Source organism: Rhinolophus ferrumequinum, chromosome 3, assembly GCF_004115265.2.
Source record: "Rhinolophus ferrumequinum isolate MPI-CBG mRhiFer1 chromosome 3, mRhiFer1_v1.p, whole genome shotgun sequence".
Taxonomy (NCBI): domain Eukaryota; kingdom Metazoa; phylum Chordata; class Mammalia; order Chiroptera; family Rhinolophidae; genus Rhinolophus; species Rhinolophus ferrumequinum.
Window position 1 is genome coordinate 102,716,752 of NC_046286.1, and position 21,193 is coordinate 102,737,944.

Here is a 21,193-nt window from a genome sequence, read left to right on the forward strand (position 1 = left end):
GCCTTAAAAACAACAACGTAATTAGGTCTGTTCATGAGCAGTAATGATGCCGTATAATGATAACTAGGCTGAAGTGCTGCTGGCTCCTTTAGAGAAACATTTCTCCTCCAGGAGAAACCTGCAGACTTGCAGGACACGAGACAAGGGGACGTTCCCATCAGAGTGAAAACCTGTGATACGAATGGGGTCCTCTATCTACATGGCAGTGACTGCAATAAATTACCAAATGTGTTCTGTTTTCTGAGATGGGCTCAATTTATCATTTTATTGAAAAGGTTCCATTATGCTAATGTCTTACAAAATCACATCCTGCTGTTGCCAGAAGGTCAGGAGGGGATATAAATTTTTACATTTAGAACCAAGAAGTTGGACAGCAGTCACAGCTTCCAAGGGTTAACAAAGAGCCATCAAAGTACATTCAAGGACTTAGCAATGACAGCTCTTTAGGATGCTCTTCTAGTTAATGGAAGAAAAAGGAAAATATTCTTCCCACTTAAACATTAGGGGAGAAAATGAATGCTACAAGGACAGGGGCATTCAAACTTGGCTTCAAGCATAGGGGTGATTATTTGAAATTTCTTCCTTGAAATTCTGATTTCCCTAATTATCTGAAGTATCAGTAGAACAGGTATATATTAAATAGGTCTCTTTTACATAGTATGTGGGTTGTCTGAATTATCTATCATCTTCGTCTAACTTCTTCAAATACTTTCAAAAATAAGTTTGCTAAAGATCTACAATATGTGCAAAATTAATATGCATGATTTTATGGAATAGCACTGTGTCTATAAGGAGGGTGCTTAGGTTTTGACTAGTCCCAAATCCCACATCCCAGTTCTCAGGAAAAAGAAGAATGATAAGCTAATTATTCAGTGCAAATTAGATATTATTCCCTGGGGTAATGTTTTATTTCCATCTTTACAAGAATTATCGATTCCCTCCAATCACTAAGGACTGTGAACATAATTCATGAATATATCGTATCATCAATCCATCAATAATTTGTAGTTATGGGCAACAACTGTCAAACAGCTGAGTAAAAACACATTACAACCAGATAGCTCCCTTTGGACCAATTATTGTAAATCAAAGCAACACTGAGGAGAAGCAGCTGCTTTTTCGAAGTACTTGCCTGGCATATACTCGGCATCCAATTTTCTAACGTAGCCTAAAAGCAGGCTGGGAACAACAGTATCTGCGTTGCTGGATTTGTCTGGTTCAGTTGCTGAGTAGCTGTAGAGTTTTATATTCTACAGTCTGAGTGTTTTTTTAAATTCGGGAAGCCATTTTAAATCGGTCACTGATCACAGTTTGATGCTATCCCCAAGGTGGTGATGATTAAGAAGCCAGGTATAGTCCAGGGTCTTACATTGTATGAAAGTACAGAGCAGGAGATATACAACATATTCTGTCATGATCTGGAATTCATTTGACAGAAAAATAAATCTTTAGAAATATATCTAAAATAGTTTGGAAGCCCAGTTCACAAAATTGTGTCTAAAAAAATAAAAATAAAAAGATTATATAACTCCTTGCCAAATTCAAATCATAAAGTTTCTCATTGACTAATCCCACACATTTTTATTAGAAGTGATTCTCTATGGCTGTTATGTGTTTCCTGTCAACTGGTATATTTTTTCACATCAAATGTAAACCTATGGAAAGTAGACATCCCTTAACTTGGAAAACTGTTACTCAGATATTTACAAAAATGGAATTTGTTTAAGGCCTTAGAATAAGATGGCTATTCTTGCATCAGAGTGTATAACCCTAGTGTTGATTTTATAAACCAGGCCAAATCTAAGCAATTAGCTATGAACACTTTGATCCAATTCAAAGAGAATGGACTTTGGAACCAAAAGACCCTGGTTCAAATCTTAGCCACAACACCTTTCAGTTGTGGGATCTCGAACAAGAAATTTCGCCTCTACGCTCAGTTACTATGCAAAAGAAGGAATAATAATTTTATTCCTAATAAAAATCAAGTAATATAAGCTTAAAAGTTTTATAAACTATTAAGAATTAGGAAATGTTTTATCATTCCATTAAGAATTTAAAAAATCGTATCTGTACAATGGATTTAGAGTAATGGTTGGCAGGAGAAACACAATGTTTTCTGTAACAGTTCACACATTTAAATAGGACTACTTTAGCTTCATTCTCATAATAGTCCGAAAAATAGCTGAAACTTGGAATTAGGCCAAAGAGATTACAATTGTTTCTTCAGTGCTATGGAGATCTTTTATGTGGGCCATTTTATTATACAACTTTGTAAGGGCAAGGGTTAACTTTATTTCCAGTGGAGATGTAAAGAGTTTCTGTCCAGTAGAGCAGATGGCCCCAAATGTTACGGTTTATTGCCCTGTAAGAACTTAACAAATTTTGTATATAGCCTAGCCATCTTGTCCTAACTTCTCTTTATTAAATTGCACCTGTCATGTATGGATCTATCTATTTGTATATTATCTATCTATCTATCTATCTATCTATCTATCTATCTATCTATCTATCTATCTATCTATCTATCTATCTATCTGTCTATCTGTCATCTATCTACTAACCTCTCTGAAGTTCTTTGAACCAATTTGGAGTTCCCTGTCTCCCTGTGAAATAATTAGTTGGGTGGAACTTTTGATACCTGTTCATTTTATATGTACATGACAGTCGTGACTCGACCTTTTTGAAAATCAGAGTTTCACAGTTTTGAGGAGCCAAGTAAACTGTATTTCCAGAGAAGTACGCCTCGTGGGCTATCAGCCAAGGCAGGTCTTTTCTTGGTTCCTAAAGTAAATCCTTGCCAAAACAAAACTGTAACTATACCAACCCACTTTTTCTCTGTTTTTCCCTTCCTCTTTGCTGATTTCATGTTGATTTCTGTGTGTGGATTACACACCTTTTCAGTGGTCACAGTGACTGGGAAATTGGTTTTATGTTCTGACTAGTGAGCTACAAGATTGAATAATTCTGTTCTCTGTTGAGTAAGAGAAAACAAATGTTCAGGTCATTTTAGCTTATTCATCTATCTGTGACCTCAAATCAATTTAAAAATGCTTTGCTTCCTAGGAAGGAAAACAGCTCTTTGAAATCTAGACTAGTAAGTTTTTGTGCTTCTATATTTACTTTTGATCTATGGCTGAAACTGTAGGATTGAAGCTATAAATTCTCTCTCTGGCTGTGCGTCTATGTATCTGTACTTCAGAAAGGTCTCTGCCTCTTGCCGTGTGTGACATGTTTTCTTATCACCTGGGGTTATTAATAAACTATCACATCTCAAACTAAAGCTCTGTTCTGATTGGTTTATAGAAATCAATGCTTTTGTCAATGGAATATTTCTAATATTCACAGAAAATAAACAAACTTTGGATACTTTAAATGTTCTCGACATTTAAGGAAAAAATCTTTCCTATAGTAAGTACTACCTAAGAAATATTTGAAGAATTCAAGTTTACACAATTATGGTGAATCTGTGGGTTGTTTTAATAATTTGGATTGTTTTAATAACTTGGATCGTTTTAATAATTTGGATTTAAGAAAGAAAAAAGCTATGTATCTTGTTTCTGATGTATCAGTGTTAAATATGTGTCAAGATTTTCATTTAATATTTTATAAATGCATGGACTAGATTCCTCATGAAGAAAATAGCTAAACTGAGTGTGCTATACTTCTCATACTGGTTTATTTATTAAGTAATCTAACATTACACTTACATGATATTTAAGTTTATGAAAAAATATACATTTGTACATTTGTCTTTGACAAGATTGAATCATAATTCTGACTAATTTTTATCGTAATTATGTTTTGTAGTGTGTCAGTTCTTAGATCCTTATATAACTTTAAAAATCTGGATTAATATTAAATCAGGTTTTTAATGAATAGTCTTTGGGTAGTTGGATAACTTCTATTAAGGTTGAATACAAAAGCATCAATAAGGAAGCACAAGTTTAAGTTTATATACATGTGGTTTTTTAGTTCTATGTATTATAGAATGGCTATATTTTTGGTTTATGTTAATGAAGTGTTTTATTTTTGCTACTTTAAGAAATTGCAGGAGTGGCCGGTTAGCTCAGTTGGTTAGAGCTTGGTGCTGGTAGCCCCAAGATTGCTGGTTCGATCCCTGCATGGGCCACTGTGAGCTGTGCCCTTAAAAAAAAAAGAAAGAAAGAAAAAAAAAAAGAAAGAAATTGTGTCTGTAGAAAATTATGTAATGTGTATTTATGAGCTTTGGTAGTCTGCTAAATTATTGTGTATGACAGACAGCTCTCAATTACCTACCTTCCAGTTTTCTCTGTAGAATAGAAGTTTTGTTTTTATTTTTATTTTTATTTTTAAAGTTATGATTGATTTGGGTGGTTGAGACTACACTAGAAGCAATAGTAACAGAAAAACACAGCTGTTTACACAAGGCAATGGGGTAAGTTTCACTTTTTTAAAGGAAGGAGAGAGTAGTTTTTTTTGTTTTTGTTTTCCCTAAAACAAAGTATCAGTTTGTTCTAGAATATAAAAGAATACAGTGAAAAGAGAAGTTTGAGAGAATATAGCAAGCTGTAGAAAGTTTGAGAAAAATGAATTTTACTTGCCGTGGTTTATAATACCTACATCTGAAAAGAAGCTATTAGGTTGGTGCAAAAGTAATTGCCGTTTTTGCAATTATTTTTAACCTTCTAAACCGCAATTACTCTTGTACCAACCTAATACGAAATATGTTAAAAATCAGTGCAAAGTTTACCTAGTTTTGATGGGCTTATATGTAAGATGATTTAAAAGAAAACAATGGAGCTCATGAAACCTATGTCATAAAATATTACATGAATACAAAATTAGAATTACACTTTTCCTCTGTTGAGTTGATAAATCCACTTTAGAATCCTTAGCAAGGCATAGTGAAATACTTTTTCCCGTCTGTGTAATCTGCCCTAGTAGCAGATTCTATATCCAGAATAATTTCTGCTTCGTGTTGATTTTATCACGTTCTTTGATAGATCATTTAAAAAGGCAAAGTTTCCTCATTTGTGAATGAATTAAGGTTTCTTTTAATCATGCTATCTTAGCTTAAAATATTTTAGTGTCACTTTGATTACATCAATAAGCACGTATTGTTTCTCAGGCACCTAGGACATTATTATAAGCAAATGATCAAGTCTCCTCTGGCAATTCCTTTGATCTTGCCTTCCAAAAACCAGATTTAAAATTGAATTTTAATAAAAACTTAAGAGAATAATTTCAGGGTTTACTTTTCATTTAAAAATATCTCTTTGAATTTCCCAGAGGGTCCCTGGAGGGAGACACGAGAAATCACTGGGTCTGTTCGGTGTGCTTCCTATTTCTTAACTTCAGCATTCCTAGAAGAGGAAGGAAGTGGGCTGTCAAATCAGAGCTCTCTGCCTTCTCTAGGTTAGGGCTGTAGGGAGAAAACATTGTTTATTCATATAAATCTTTCATCAATTGAACCCTTGACAAGGTGGCCATGGAGAACGGTCAAAGTCCTGTGTTGCCCATGTATGTGCTACTCTCAGGGGAAACACGGCTCAAACCCTTTTGAAATAGTTACATGCACCTTATCACAAAGGGGGGTTTTATTCTCCCCGTTCTGCTGTTATTGGTCACTCTCACCATCGACCTAGCCTTGTATTTGTGTGAAACGGGTTTCTGCTCCCATCGGACGCCTGCCTGAAAGCTCTCCATAACCCACGGGCCCGAGCTCATGGCTCATCCCAGAAGGACAGTCTTGGGTCTCGGGGAAAGGATGGTGCCAGGTGCTCTGGACTTCAAAGGACAGAATCTCAGTCACGGTCTCAGAGCTGACCTCGGCTTGACACCTCTCAGACTGTACCAGCAGAATGAACCAGTATTTCCAGGACTCATTTAGTCTGGAAATAGATGTCCTTCATGAAAGCAGACCACCAACCCAAATCCAACAGAACAAGAATTAATTACATGCGAACAATCACACTGATGAAGAGAATTTAATTCTGGCCATTTATTTTGAATATCATTGGTATTGCTGTCACTGTCCTATTTTTATGGATATATGCACTATATGGATATATGAAGATCTATTTTTATGGATATATGCACCATATGGATATATGAAGATCTATTTTTATGGATATATGCACCATATGGATATATGATCATTTTATATGAATATGTGAAGATCTTTTTGTTTCTTCTTCAAATAGCTCACCTCACCTTCAATTTAATAGACTATGCCTTTGTTTATGAAACTGAAACATGTATGAATACTATCTGAATTTCACTGGACTTCAGAATAAAAAACACATATATTTTTACTAAGTCTCCTTATTTTTCATGGCAACATAGTTATTGCATAGGTTCAATAAGAATTTGTTCTCCTTTTATCAGAATATAATTCGACAAATTGAGTGTATGCATGGAGCGTGAGACTTGAGAGTCATTCTCACTTCCTCAGGTATGACAGCACACTGTTAAGGAACGATAACTGACTTCACACCTGTCGCCAGTGCCTAGATAGCCCTCCCAGGAAAACAGGTTTGGCAGCTGGCCAAGACAGTCCCAGTACACAGCTCAAAACTCCTGTCCTGCATAACAAATAACCCCAAGGATCATGGTTTATCACTGGAAGACACTGACCAGTATTATAGCTAATCCAGCAATCTTTTCCTAACACTTCTTTATTTTACACACATGCATGTGCACACACGCACACATTCAAATGCTAGAAGGGGCTTTTTCTTGAAGTGGTACTTTGAAACATATGCACAAAAGTACAGAGAATAGCACGAGATAACAATCAAAGATTCAACACTGCTTCACATGTAGATTGAAAGTTTGCCCCACTTTTGGTAACGCTCAGATTGAGCGCATGGTATCAGCCCAATCCCTTCATTGTATACCTACCGGCCCACTTTCATCTATTTATAACTGTTGCCAGAATGAATTACGACTTGCAAAATGCTGAATACTCTGATTTTGGAATTCCTTCTTCAAATATTATCTGGAATTACTCTGTACAGAAACATGTTCCTTGACTACTAGGGTTATTTGGTTACCTTGAAAGAGAATTTATACAGGAAAAACTGGATAAATGCTTATTGTTTTAATGACCAATTTTCTGAGTAAGGTTTTAATGCTGTAGTTATTTCCAATGTTTTCAAATGTGTTTGATTTATTTTGTAAACTAATTGTTATAGGTTGTATTCGATACTCTTTTCCTCTTGGACGATCCCATCTTTGGACAATGAATCTTTGTTAGCCCACGTGTCCTTCAAGAATAGCCATTAGTCTTTGATGACCTTCACAGCTATTATACAAGATAGCACACACTATAAGATGTCCAAGGTCCATTTTGCAAATTTTCTGTTCCAGGCCTAGAGTCTGTCATTCCCCAAAGATTCATGATTCATTTCAGTGGGATATAGTGTTAAGAGACCCAAATCTGGGTGGCCATGAAATTACTCTTAATTTATAGTTTTGGAAGAATGATCTAGATAGTCAGTCTACCTGATAAGGAGTTAGGGGGAGGGTGGTAGCAAGGGACAGGAAAAGCCAAGCACATGAGGTCCTAAAACTGGCTGCTCATCACAACTGTCTGCACAATCATCAAAGTACAGATTCCCAGGCCTCAGAAAAACCTATTTAATCCGATGCTCAAGGTGACCCCAGGTTATTCAATAGGCCCTCGGTAAGTGGTGTAACTCCAGGGGCCACAGGACAGAATGCTAAGTGGTAGTCTCTAAGTACCCACATTTCCAGGATGTCGGTATCCAGAACATCAGATACCTTTAGAGTTGAATAGTTTTTATCTTCTAATAATTATTATCACTTTTTCTTATCTTAAAAAGTAATATATAGTCATCATAAAAAGTGATAATAAAACAAAATTCAAAATAAAAAATAGTAACTCATAATCCTATCACAAGAAAGAAGTACAGATACAAGAGTTGATAGGAGTTTAGTAGGTATATATATGCAAACATGGATGATTGTGAAAAACAGTTAACATGTGTTTTATAGAATAGTATCATACTCTACTCAGTATTCTGGAATCTTTTTTTCATGCAGCATCTTTCTAGGCCATTACATACTACTATTCTACAATACCATCTTCAATGGTCATATAGTACTCCATTTTATCAAGTTGCCAAACATTTATTTATGCAGTCCCTATGGTTGGACCTCTTGATTGTTTTCAATGTTTTGCCAATATAAATAATGCTATGTTGAACATCTTTATGGATAACTCCTTGCATACATCCTTAATATCATTTTATGATGCACTCTGAGAAGTAAATTATCAAGTCAAAAGGTAGAAATTGCATTTCCTCTTATGGGACTGTAAAGCTCTAAAATAATTCCTTATCAATCTGAAGTAGGAGAAAAGTCTGTGACACATGTAAAGGCCTACAAATTAAGAAGCACAGGTGTATAATGGGGGAAGGAAACTCGTTCTTTGATTTTTTTAAGAACTGTTTTAAATTGAGTTTTAATGTATGGGGAAAATAAGCAATGTGTAGGATATTGTGATTCCCAGGTTATTCAGCAATAAATGACGTCATTGCAACATCGTATTGTAGGAGGCGCAGCATGAGCACCTGTGCATATTTGTGAGGTGGAGGACTTGGCAATAAGATAGAACTGTTTGAATATAGAAGTTTAAAGTCAGAGTACCTTGCAATGCTGATTGCAATGATTAAGACAAAAGAACTAAACTCTGCTTCAGGAATCTAAATTTCTCCCGTAATTTAGAATCTTGGATCTGAATGAATTATAGTTCCTTGTCTCAAAAAGGCCATTAAAGGATGAATGGGTAACTGTTGTTTTCATTCATTTAACACATATTATTAAGCATCTACTGTTAGGTAATGCGCTATGTTAGGTACTGAGGACAGCCAGAGCAAGATGAAATCCCACCTCATGAAACACACATCCCAGTGGGACGGGCAGAACCTGTGTGAGCCATGCTGGTGCTCATGGACCTGCTGTATACAGTAAACCCATGAAATTAACTATGTTAAAAAAGCAAACTTGTTTCTTTCTTCATACAAGCAAGAGACATTATCTGCCATGGAGTCCAAAAGAAAAGGATAGCTATGGAATTAGCAATTTAAAAAGAAGTGGGAAAAATAACAGGTCTGATAAATACTGGATTGCTCTGTTGGTGAGAAAGGGGTGGTGGTGATAGCAAAAGACTATAATCCGACATGTTTCTCTGTAGTAAGTAGCAAGTGGTAGAAATGTGTGATCGTACAACAGACCTAAGTGGTTGGCATCTCCTGTCACTGAAGATGGGCTATATTTTACTGAGATACAATATTTCTGACTGACAGGAGGAGAATGGATTAAGCAAAGGAATTAAAGCTATGGTTCTATTTTATTAGAATAAATGGACATATCAAAATACTGGAGCTGTGATAGTAGTATTGATTAAAACAAAACAGTAATAGATGCCATCACTCTCATTTTTATGGAGGGGAACCACTTTGAAGTATGTTGCGTACTACCTGTGGAAACTTCTAGTTCCCGGTACCCTTGATCTATCTTTTCCCAAGATGATACGCGTATTTCTTCATTAAACATGAGACCAAAATTTCAGTGATTTTACTATGAAAGAGTTAACGTAGTGGAAGAATATTATCAAATGATTCAACGACTTTTTACAGAGAGGTGACTTCACAGCCATCAGCTAGAAATTAAAGAGTTCTGGCTAGCTCTTTATCATCAGGAGATTATACTGGCACCAGAAGTCCACACAACAAACAGCTTTTATAAATAACTACTCAGGCAGAAGTATCACTCACTAAGCCTTGTCTTTCATTCTTTACAACAATAAAGAAAATGCATGGCAAAAAGCAGCAATCTATAAAGATGGGCAAATCATACAGCCTGAGCCATCACTTTAGATCAAAACGTTTGCTATAGCTGATCAGTGAGTCTGTGAAAGGCGGAACCTCGCAAAGGTGCATGCACACTTTTTCCTAGCACTTACACAATACGGATGGATACTTTCAGACCCATGGAGAGATCTGTGTATTAGATTCATGTGAACATCCAAAAAGAGACATCGGCGGCACTCAGTCCCCAGTGCATTGTCTCAGACAATGACCCTGATCTGAAAACCCGTGCCCAGTGGATCACACCTGAGTCCGTGTGCACTGTCTCCTTCCCACTCAGAACGTGAGCTCTGGGTACATCAAAGCACAACATTAACTCGTCCCTACACTGCTCTCATCCATCACTCGCTGGCAGGACTAGGTAAAGTCCCCTGTGGTCCACATTTGTGAGCTGTCCCCACCTAATCGGTGCTTTCAAAAGACTGAATAGAGTTAAAGGGTCCTCTGAGCAAGTCCTTGTAGGAAATAAATAAATAAATAAAACGCGTTGTGTTTTTTTGTTTGTTTGTTTTTGCCTTATTGAAACTTCCTTTCGGTCCAAATGGTTCCCAGTCACCACAGGTCATTAAAAACCCAAAGATGAATCCTAATTTCTGATACGTTACTCTAAAAGGAGTAGCACATTGCCTAATACAATATAAGGGGAGAAAAACAGACATGATTTAGGGCTGGAAGTCCATGAAAATGTAAAATTCTAAGAAAACACCCATAGGAGGTTTGTCCCATGTCGTTCCTCATCAGGAACGACAGTCAGCAGAACAGCCACTATTCCAGTAGGGCCCTTAGCATGTGATGGGAGTCACAACATTTACCAAGATATCAGTAAGTGCTCAGATAAGTCAAATAAAGTCAAATAAAGCCCCAACTTCAAACCAGAGTGAGCAGAAGGTAATTTTGAGAGTAAGAAGTCTTGGCAATATGGACCGAAGACCTAGCTCCTGTTTTTTCCTGAGTAAAACAGGGAGCCCTGGATCTATAGACTTTTGTCCATGTGAGCTGGGAAGAGAAAGGGCAATGACGATGGCTACTAGACATTGTTTAGTATAATATATGCCAGGCACCCTTCTAAGCTCTGGTTGGATGTAGCTGGCACCAACTCTATGAGGTTGGGAATTTCATGATCTCTGTATTATACAAAGAGACCAAGCACATTACAGTAATCAGTGCTTCTCAAATTGTAATGTGCACAATTCGATTGAGGACCCTATGAAAATGTAGTTTCTGATTCAGCAGGTTTGGGATGGGTCCGGAGAGTCTGCATTTCTGATAAACTCCCAAGTGCTGCTAAGGCGGCTGACCCACAGACCACTCTCTGAACAGCCAAAGTCAATGGTCCAAGTTCCTAACGCTGGAAAGAAGCAAAGCCAGGATGTTCCACTTGGCCTGGCTCCAGAACCCACGCTCATCCCCACTAAGCTCAGTACCTGGGTCACAGACGCATTACATCCTGGGGTACTGAGCACTGGGCCAAGGGCTGGAAACAAATGCCTGTCACCTTTTCCTATAGCACTTTCCAGCAACAGCAAACATCTATGTAGTGCCTGCTGCATACCAGGGACTGTGGTAAACACTTGGGGTATAAAATACTATTCCTGGGCTCAAGGGATTTTCATTTAAAGCACTAGACAAATGAGGGGCCATTTGATTCCCTCCTTACAAGAAGCAAACTACAACGCCACTGATTGCGTGTTTTGATTAGTTTAATTATCATGCACAGAAAAGAACTTTCAAAGAATCAGAGTATAATAACATACCTCTAACTCCAAAGGTAGTCAGTTTAATTTAATCTTTGGGGATTGAGGAAGAACACCTAAGATTTTGCAGAGCATCAGAGGTATGATTTGGAAAATTAATTATAGTGCAATAGGTTCAGAAGGTGTAGGAGGTTGTACCTGATTCCACAGAATTACCTAGAAAGTGATTTTAAAAAGAAGGTACTGATAGTTTGCTTACTTGGCAGGAGGATTTCAATTTACTGTATAAAAATTGACATTTTGCTAATTCCCACTCTCATTATGTAGATGGAACAAAGATTCCTGAATTTTGTGTAAATTTCTTGGAAGCTACCGTTCATACAAAATAACACCTTCACTAAGTTTCACAAAATTTCCATCAGTCTTTATTTATTCAGAACAAATTTAGAAAATTTGAAAGGAGTTTATTATAGGCAGTCAATTTCTACCAAAAAAAAACATGTAATTTTTTCTTTATCTTTCTTCCAACAAAATCAAGAAAACGGAACCCTGCAGCCAGCCTGCACGCTGGCACTCTGAGTAATTAGTATGCTCAGACCCTTCCCGAGAGGACCTCAGCGGCTGTAACTCTCCTGCCCGCGCCCCCTCTCTCCTGTCAATGCACATCTCCCCATATTGGCACATGTCCAGTGTCCTCCGAAAGCCCTCGGGGCTCAAAGAGGGAAGCACGTAAAAGCTTTACTTTGTGGGGCCTCCAGGAGCAGGCCGCCCGTGCACTACGAGTGGTAGAGTCCTTCACTGACAGAGCACACAGTCGGGCAGGCCTCCTTTAGTCTAGGGGCTACTGCTCCCTCCTGTTTAATCACAATATTATTCAGAAGGGGCCCCTGGCAAGCACCACCCTTCACTTCAACAACCAACATTGTCACTTCCCATCACTCTCCCCCACAGTTCATTTTTAACTGCTTATGTTTTAAGACAGAGAGAGAGAGAAAAAAGAGAGAGAGAGAGAGAGAGAGAGAGAGAGAGAGAGAGAGAGAAAGAGAGAGAGAGAGAGAACAACTTCTAACAGAGTCACAAATGCCAAGAGCGCCTGACTGAACAAAGCACAGAGGGGACCAGCCAGCTTCGGTGCACCCTCCGTTTTTCGGCAGGACGCCCACACTCTACCGGGCCAGCTCGGAGTCACCCAGGAACGGGACTGTCCACTCCTGCAGTGTCTGGGGGTTTCTCTCCATAGTCTGTATCACACGGAGAAGTAAACACTGGAAGCTTTTCAGCATTATTTGACCACATATCTCGTCTCCTTTTCCAAGTGTTTAATAAATGCAAGACGCGGGGACACTTCCTGAGACACCAGAAAAGAGACATGTGACTGGAAGTTACCATGGTCACCGAAAGCTCTGGCATTCGGAGCTCCCACAGCAGGATCCAGGCGTGGATGCCACTGCCTGAAAACTACAAGCTCATCCCCCTGAGAGCGTGACCAGCCTCTTCCCACGTCCTCCAGCAGCCCGCGCACAAACCCTCCTGTCGCTCACAGACTACCAAGAAGGCCTGTCTTTGCCTCTCCCTTGTCCAAATCTCCACACTAGTTTTTTGACTCACTGCTCTTTCAGAACTCACTCCGTTTTATTTGTACGTGTGCACCTTCTAAACCGGGGGCTAACGGCGGGCCTGGGTCTGCGCCGTCCCGTTTGCATCTCCATTGCCGAGGTATCATCCACGAGGAGCTCTCCAGAGCTCTGACACACGCTGCAGCGTGGATGGAGCATGAAGCCATCACGCGAAGCGAAACAAGCCGCAAAAAGAGCAATACAGTGTGTGTCTTCTCATACGAATATCTCCCGCCGTCCAATGCATAGAGACGGAAGTGAAATGGGGACCCAGGGGCTGCGGGGAGGGCGGCGGGAGGGGACCTGTTGTTCCGCGGGTACAATGTGGAAAAGCGCTGGAGACAGGTCGCACAACAGTGCGAATACGTTTAACGCCCCTGAACTGTACATCTAGAAATGATTGATTTGGTTTATGCTATGCATTTTCCCCACGATAATTAAAAAAAGAACGACGCAGAAGATGGGCTGATAGCCACAAATGAGGGAACGATTCCTTTGGCACACACTGCTCTGTGTGGAGTGCCTGAGTATCTGAAACCGCCCCCCGACGGACTTCTGAGTCCTGAGGGTTAGGATTTCTGCTTATCCTGGGCATACCGCATGGCACAGTACACTCTGCTACCCACCTGCGATGATTAGCCATTTCCCCTCCATATGTCATAAACAAGAGTTACAGAGTTGTATAGGCTCTGCTTTATATGTTAAAGAAAATGCATCGGCACTATGACAATATATCCAGCACCAGCCATGCTCCCAGGAGGTTCAAGTGTATGAGGTTTCCCTGCAGCTGACAAGCACACCCTCCAAGTGGTAAGCAAAAATGGGACAGGTCATCACATGGCGGTGTATATAAAGCACAACGAAGAGGAAGGAGCAGTTCATTCTGCTTTTGGAATAGTGTTGACACCTCTCAAAAAGGAAAATAGGGCTATTTCCCCCTCCCTCAAAAACCCACCCAAAATATGTCAGGCTGGAAAAATTCCCACCATTGTGCAATATCATTTTCCATGTTTTCACTTAATATTGAAAGGGCATATTATTGCAAAAATGTCTTTGTTGGAAAAAAAAAGTTGTGTTCTTGGCAGAATCATAACGTGCTTTTAAGAATTTGAGTGATAGCAAATTTAAGTTGCTCCAGTACGACTGCCAAAATTTTGTCACTTAAGGGAAAGCTTACATAAGAGCCTCTCCTTACATCTGTCCAATACCTCCCCAAATTCACACCCTCTGGCTTAAAGTCATTAGCATGCGTAGTACATATTTTCAAGTACTTGCGATGTGGTTTTAGATAAAATGAGAAATAAGTCTGAAGCTTATCATTTTATTTCATTAGTAGGCCTCCATGACTGATTGTATTTGTCAGGTGTTAACTAATTTATAATCCCAGAATAATTTTGCCTCGTACTACGTTTGACTACTGGCAAAAAAAAATTGCTGATGAAAACATATTTTCTAAGAATCATGATGTATCTATACTGCATATTCAGAGCTCAAGCCTTAAAAGCAATTTCATTTATTTTTTAATAGCCTTTATTTCTTAGAGCAGTTTTAGGTTCACAGCAAAACTGAGCAAAAAGTAAAGGGGGTCCCCATATACCCTGTTCTCCAACACACACACAGCTCCATTAGCAACACCCCATACCAGAGCAGTACAGATTGTACATTGACTGAGTGGCACAATCAATAAACCTACACTGACATACTATTATCACTCAAAGTTGATAGTTTATATTAGGGTTCACTCTTGGTGTTGTGTATTTCATGGGATTTGGCAAATCTATAATGACATGTAGCCACCATTATAGTATCATGCAGAATAATTTTTTTGTTTGTTTTTGTTTTTTGTGGTTTTTTTTTTTTTTTTGGTCCTAAAAATACCTCTGTGCTCTGACTATTCATCCTTCCCTCCCCACTAATCTCTGGTAACCATGGTTTATTTACGTCCCCACAGTTTTCTTTTTTCCAGAATGTCATATAGTTGGAATCACATAGTATGTAGACTTCTAAAATTGGCTTCTTTCACTTAGTAATAGGCTCTTAAGTTTCCTCCATGTATTTTCATGGCTTGATAGCTCATTTCTTTTTAGCACTGAATAATGTTTTATTTCTGGATGTACCACAGCTTTTCTATTCACCTACTGAGGGATACTGTGGCTGCTTCCAAGTTGGGCAATTATACATAAAGCTGCCATAAACGTCTGTGTGCAGTAATTGTGTAGACATGCATTTTCAATTCATTTGAGTAAACACCAAGGAACACAATTGCTGTACTGTATGGGAAAAGTCGTTTTAATTTTGTAAGAAACTGTTAAACTGTCTTCCGAAGTGGCTGCGCCATTTTTCATTCACACCGACAATGAGTGAGATTTCCTGCTGCTCCACATCATCACCAATATCTGGTGTTGTCAGTGTTTTGAATTTTGGCCAATCTAATAAGTGTGTAGTGGTAGCTCATTGTTTTAATCTGCCATTTCCTATTGACATACATATGATATTGAGAATCTTTTCATATGCTTACTTGATACCTGTATATATTCTTTGGTGAGGTGTCTGTTCACATCTTCTGCTTATCTTTTAACTGGGTTGTTCATTTTATTGATGTGTTTTAAGAGTTCCTTGTATATTTTTGGATAACAGTCCTTCGTCAGATGTGTCTTTTGCAAATATTTTCTTGCAATTTGTGGCTTGTCTTTCACAGAGGAGAAACCATTCCATTCAGTGAAGTCCAGCTTATTATTTATTTCATGGATCATGACTTTGATGTTGCATCTAAAGTCATCACCATACTCAAGATCATCTAGGTTTTCTCCTACGTTATATTCTAGGAGTTTCATAGCTTTGTGTTTTACATTTAGGTATATGATCTATTTTGAGTTAATTTTTGTGAAGAGTATGAGTCTATGTCTACATTCAGTTGATCCAGCACGATTTGTTGAAAAGACAAATCTGTTCTCTACCATATTGTCTTTTCTCCTTTGTCAAAGATCAGCTGACCATATTTTGTGCTTTTATTTCTGGGCTTTATATTTTATTCCATTTATCTATTTGGTCTATTCTTTTACCAATATGATACTGGCTTGATTATTGTAGCTTTATGATGGGTCTATTGCATAGCATCAATTGTCTGACTTTGTTTCTCTCCTTCAACATTGTGTTGCCTGTTCCGAGTTTTTGCCTCCCTGTGTAAACTTTAGAATCAGTTTATCAATATGCACACAATAACTTGCTGAGGTTTTCACTGGAATCATTTAGATCAAGTTGGGAAGTAGACATTTTGATAATATTGAGTCTTCTTCTCCACAAACATGGAATGTCTCTCCATTTATTTATTTATTAGGTTGGTGCAAAAGTAATGGTGGTTTAAAAGGTTAAAAATAAATGCAAAAACCACAATTACTTTTGCACCAACCTAATTGTTCTCTGCTTTCTTTCATCAGAGTTATGTAACTTTCCTCATGGAGATCCTGTACATATTTTACCAGTTTTATATCTGAATTTTTCATTTTGGGGGTGCTGATGTAAATGGAATTGTGGTTTTAATCTCAAATCATCTTTGTTCATTGCTGGTACATAAAAAAACAATTGGCTTTTGTATATTAACCTTGCATCCTACACCCTTGATATTAGTTCCAGGAGTTTTTTGTCTATTCTTTCAGATTTTCTACATAGAAAATCATGTAATCTGTGAACAAACACAGCTTACATCTTCTTCCCAATCTGTATTCCTTTTACTTCTTTTTCTTGCCTTATTGCATTACCTAGGACTTCTAGTACAATGTTGAAAAGGAGTGGTAGAGGTCATTTATTTTTAATTTTCTTCAAATTTGTATAATTTTAATTTTTTTCTATTTTGTGTTTTGAGTTATATTTCAATAATTTACCCAGCATGTAATGTTTCATCAAAAGCAGTCTCTTTCATTTAGGAAGAATATTTCCATTTTATAGTAAAACGTTCTTCAATATGAATAAAATGCTTTTTTAGTAAGCTAGGGCAATAAGACTTGAAAGAACTAGATAAAGTTAATGAAAGTTTTATTTTTAAAAACCAAAAACTTATGAAAATATAGTATACCATGCGATGTAAAAGTTGAGTTGTAAATTTTGACTACTTGACTGAAATTAACTATTAACATGATTCTTTAAATGACCTATTGTCAGACTGTGTCTACTTTATACCCAAAATGTCTAGAGGAGATGTAAAAAACTTATTCATTCCTTCTGCCATCTATATTTAGAGGAGTACAGACCAGTGGGTACCTCAAACACAAGCTCTGGAGTGGACAACCCTTGGTAAAGTCTTACCTTGTCTGAATCAGTTCCTCAAACGGTCTCATGCTATTTCCCATCTTTAAGGAGGATAGTCCTATTGTCTACTTTATGGGGCTTGTAAAGCAATAAATAAGGCTTCCCATGGAAGCAGCTCTCAGTACAGTGTCAGGTGCATGGCAGCACACAGGCGGTGACTATTATTACAACCACTAGTTCCTGATGTTAGGGGGTAACGGTATTTCTATCATTTGCAAAACCAGTCATGCTGCACCCACGCTGGCCTCCTGCAGTTTATTTACAAGCAGCCGAGGTGAAACCTCCCTGAGTCAGACCATTTCACTCCATCGCTTAAAACTCCCCCAGTGGTTCCCTTCTCAGCAGGGTAAAATCTAGGGCATACAAGACCCTCCACAACCCGCCTCCACCCTGACCCCTCTCTGACTTGCCCTCCTCCTGTTTCACTCCCCCCACCCTAGCCATTATGCCTCTTTGTGTCCCAAGCATGGGCCTGCTTTGCATCCACAGGCTGATCCCCTTCTTTGCCTGAGATCCCTGAATGGAAGCTCTCCTCAAATGTCACTTCATCAGACAGGACTTCTTACCGCCCTGTACAAAGGATCAACCCTTCTTCACTCTCTATTCCCTTTATTCTACTAAACTGCTCACCAGAGGACAATTATAGTTAGCCGTTTCTTTATTATCTTCTTCCCAAGTAGAATGAGATTCACTTGGTTAGGCCTTCTTTCTGTTTCTATTTCCTGCTACATCCCAGCATCTAGCATCGTGCCTGGCACAGAGTGGGGATTCACTGTTTGTTTCAGAGGTTGATTCACTGTATGACAAACATTAGACACTACTCCTATTTTTCTTCGAGGTCCAATAGCTGCATCTCATATAAGGGTCAGGAGGTCATAAATGGTGGTGCCACATTAAGGGCACACAAACATAACACGTGACCTTAGTTCACCCGTAGGTACCATGGAGCCCCGGAGTAGCCTACACAATGTTCTTATTCTAATGTTTATAAAATAATATAACTTACACATTCACCATGTTTTAAACAATGTAAGTTCTTGCTATTTAGGACAGTGCTACTCAAAGCCTGGCTCCTGGAAGCACATTTTCAGGATGACCTGGGAGCTTGTTAGAAATGCAGATCCCAGCCTTGACCCCAGGCTGACTGGGCGGGGCCCAGCCCTCAGGTGACTCTGATGCACTGCTCTAGAGAAGGCTTCTAAGGCTCGGGTCAGTTCTTTGACTTCCTCTCAGAAATCATAACACAACACGCCTTAGAGTCTAAGTATAAACAGAATAATTGACTATTAGTGTCTACCATGAGATCGCCCCTCATTTGGCCACTAATCCTCTCCCTTCTATAAATACCCGAAAAACATGTTGTCAGGTTTCAGAAGTTCTGATTTGTTTCAGCTACTTTTGTGGTTACAGCCCAGCTATTCACACCTGAGGACCCTCCCAAATAAATTTTCCTTTTTTTTTCTCAATCTCATCTATGCTTTAAATTATATATATATATATATATATATATATATATATATGTCATTCATAGTATTTTTCGTCTCCATGTTGCTGGTTCCAGAACTCTCTAAGGCTGCGAAAGCCGTACTGGCCTAGGACCGCCTAGGTATGTCCTCACTTATTGTACGTGGGGGAGAAATAAGCTTCTACCTTGTAAAGTTATTGTTACTTTTGTTATTACTTTGTGTTTTCCATCATGCACAGTCAAAAATAATCCTTTGACTATTTAGACTGGAGAATAAAAGACTAAGGGAAACATATTAATACTGCCAAAATAACAAAGAGATCTCCATCCTTGCCAAAGAAAAGCATTTTTGAAACGGGGTGTATGTAGCACAGGCAGAAGGAAGAACCTTTCATACAGTGTGTGTTATTGGCACTCTATTCAGTTTCCTTGGGACCTGCAAATGACTAAAATTACCTCTAAAGTTCTTCTCTGCTCTTTAGATTTTTCTCTACATCATCAGAAATAAAATCAACGAAATGTATTCTAAGAAAATAAGACATAGAAGGAGAGAAAAGTAAAAGTTGAGAGATACGTAGATGTACCTTCATCACATATTAGACCCCAGCACAGACCATCAAACGTCCCCACCAATCCCAGCTCCTCAAAAAAACCCAGTTGTCATCCTCACACTTTCTTCAACCCTTAGGTCTCCAGCCCTTCTTAATATGAAAACCCTGTACTTACTAAATTTGTCGTGCTTCTTGTATGTACCACCTCAAACTTTATACCTAAGAAGCTCCTTCTAGTGATGTCTTCTTCTAGTGGTTCGGAACCCATCATGAACTGAGTCCATACCTAGTGAAGCCTTTCTCCAGTCAGACTCTAGCACACACAGCACTTTATCAGCAATAAGCAGTCACTGTAAGTACCTGGCTTTCCAGCTGGTGGGGCAGCATTCTCTCTGTCATCGTGCAGAATAACAGCCAAGCCCACCGAGTCGGTGGGGAGGACGGAGCTGCTGAAGTCCACGCGAGTCAAGCTCTCAGGCCCCCTGGCGGAGCCCCTCACAGTGTTCTGTGGGTTGTTCCCGCCAGCTGTGTTCACAGCTGGGCCTCTTGTCCCCGGTCTCAGCACAACGTGGACGATGCTGTGCTGATCCAGGTCACAGCTCTGTGTGGATGCAAAGGAAAACATACAACAACGTGTAAGCATGAAGACGCACAATGGAGTGGCACTGCCTCTAGTTCTAGAGCGTGCAAACGCTTCTAAACTCTGTCTGTGAACGGTGTCCACGTGTCGTCACCGAACGTAAAGGAAAGCGACATGGGAAGGATCTGGTGGGGCACTCACCCTGCCTGCAGGGCCACAGCACTCACACACGTGACTGTCACACGAGCAACAGGAAGCGGGGCCAGAAATGGAAATGTGGGGCAAATAGGACACAGCAACAAAAAAGGAAATAGTCAAAGGGACATGAGCCCTCGTGGACAAAAAAACAAAACACACACACAAAAAAACGCACTATGTTGCATACACAAGCACAGTGAAAAGTAAAATTCTTTTAAAACTGTTTTACTTCAGAAGTGAAATGTCCTTATAATTCTCAACTTTGAATACTGGCATTCATGTCTGTGTTTAAAAAGCACAGGGGGATGGTTACTGTCAATTACAGGGTAGGCATTTTTCTCTAGAATTTAAAGTAAGAGTGTTTATGGCAGACTCCACATACACCCCCACGACACTAGTAAACATGTCCCTCCCACCCCCACCCCAAACCTGTGGGGAAATTGGTGAACACCACACTCATGCCACCGCAGGAGCCAGGCCCTATTTTAACCAGTGTCACAGGAAAGAACAGCGCACATTTACAAAAATGTTCTGCATCTGTACAGTGATGCGTATGAATAGGAGATTTTCCAATTGAGTAGAATTAAAGGTAGACGTGAAATTATTTGCTAGGAGAAAACTAGACTGCCGTACATCAAATCCCAGTGTGGGAATCTACTAGACAAAGACGGTCACTCGTGTGCCTGGGACCATCCTCCCACGGAGTGGGGACCTCACTCTCTCAGCACATTTCCGAATCTCAACGTCTTCAACCTACCTGCAGCCATTCTCTCTTTTTTAGGAATGTTTAAAGAACCTCCCCTGCAAATCACAATGAGAACTTGACAAACAATGCATGGTGCCCCCACCCCCACCCACTACTCCCCTGCCTTTTTATCACAGTAGCGAGACTAATGTCCGCAGTGGCTG

At 39.1% G+C, this 21,193-nt stretch overlaps 1 protein-coding gene and 1 non-coding gene across 3 annotated transcripts in view; one reads left to right on the forward strand and one right to left on the reverse strand.

Annotated features, from left to right (window-relative positions):
* Positions 1–21,193, reverse strand: part of PRKN (parkin RBR E3 ubiquitin protein ligase) — a 1,123,097-nt gene that overhangs the window by 734,734 nt on the left and 367,170 nt on the right. For both annotated transcript variants that reach the window (XM_033103449.1, XM_033103448.1), the window contains exon 3: positions 19,867–20,107. In XM_033103449.1, the coding sequence (XP_032959340.1) occupies positions 19,867–20,107 (241 nt within the window). The remainder of the gene's footprint in view (positions 1–19,866; positions 20,108–21,193) is intronic.
* On the forward strand, positions 4,056–4,129 carry TRNAT-GGU (transfer RNA threonine (anticodon GGU)). The gene has a single exon. It is a non-coding gene; the product is annotated as a tRNA-Thr (tRNA).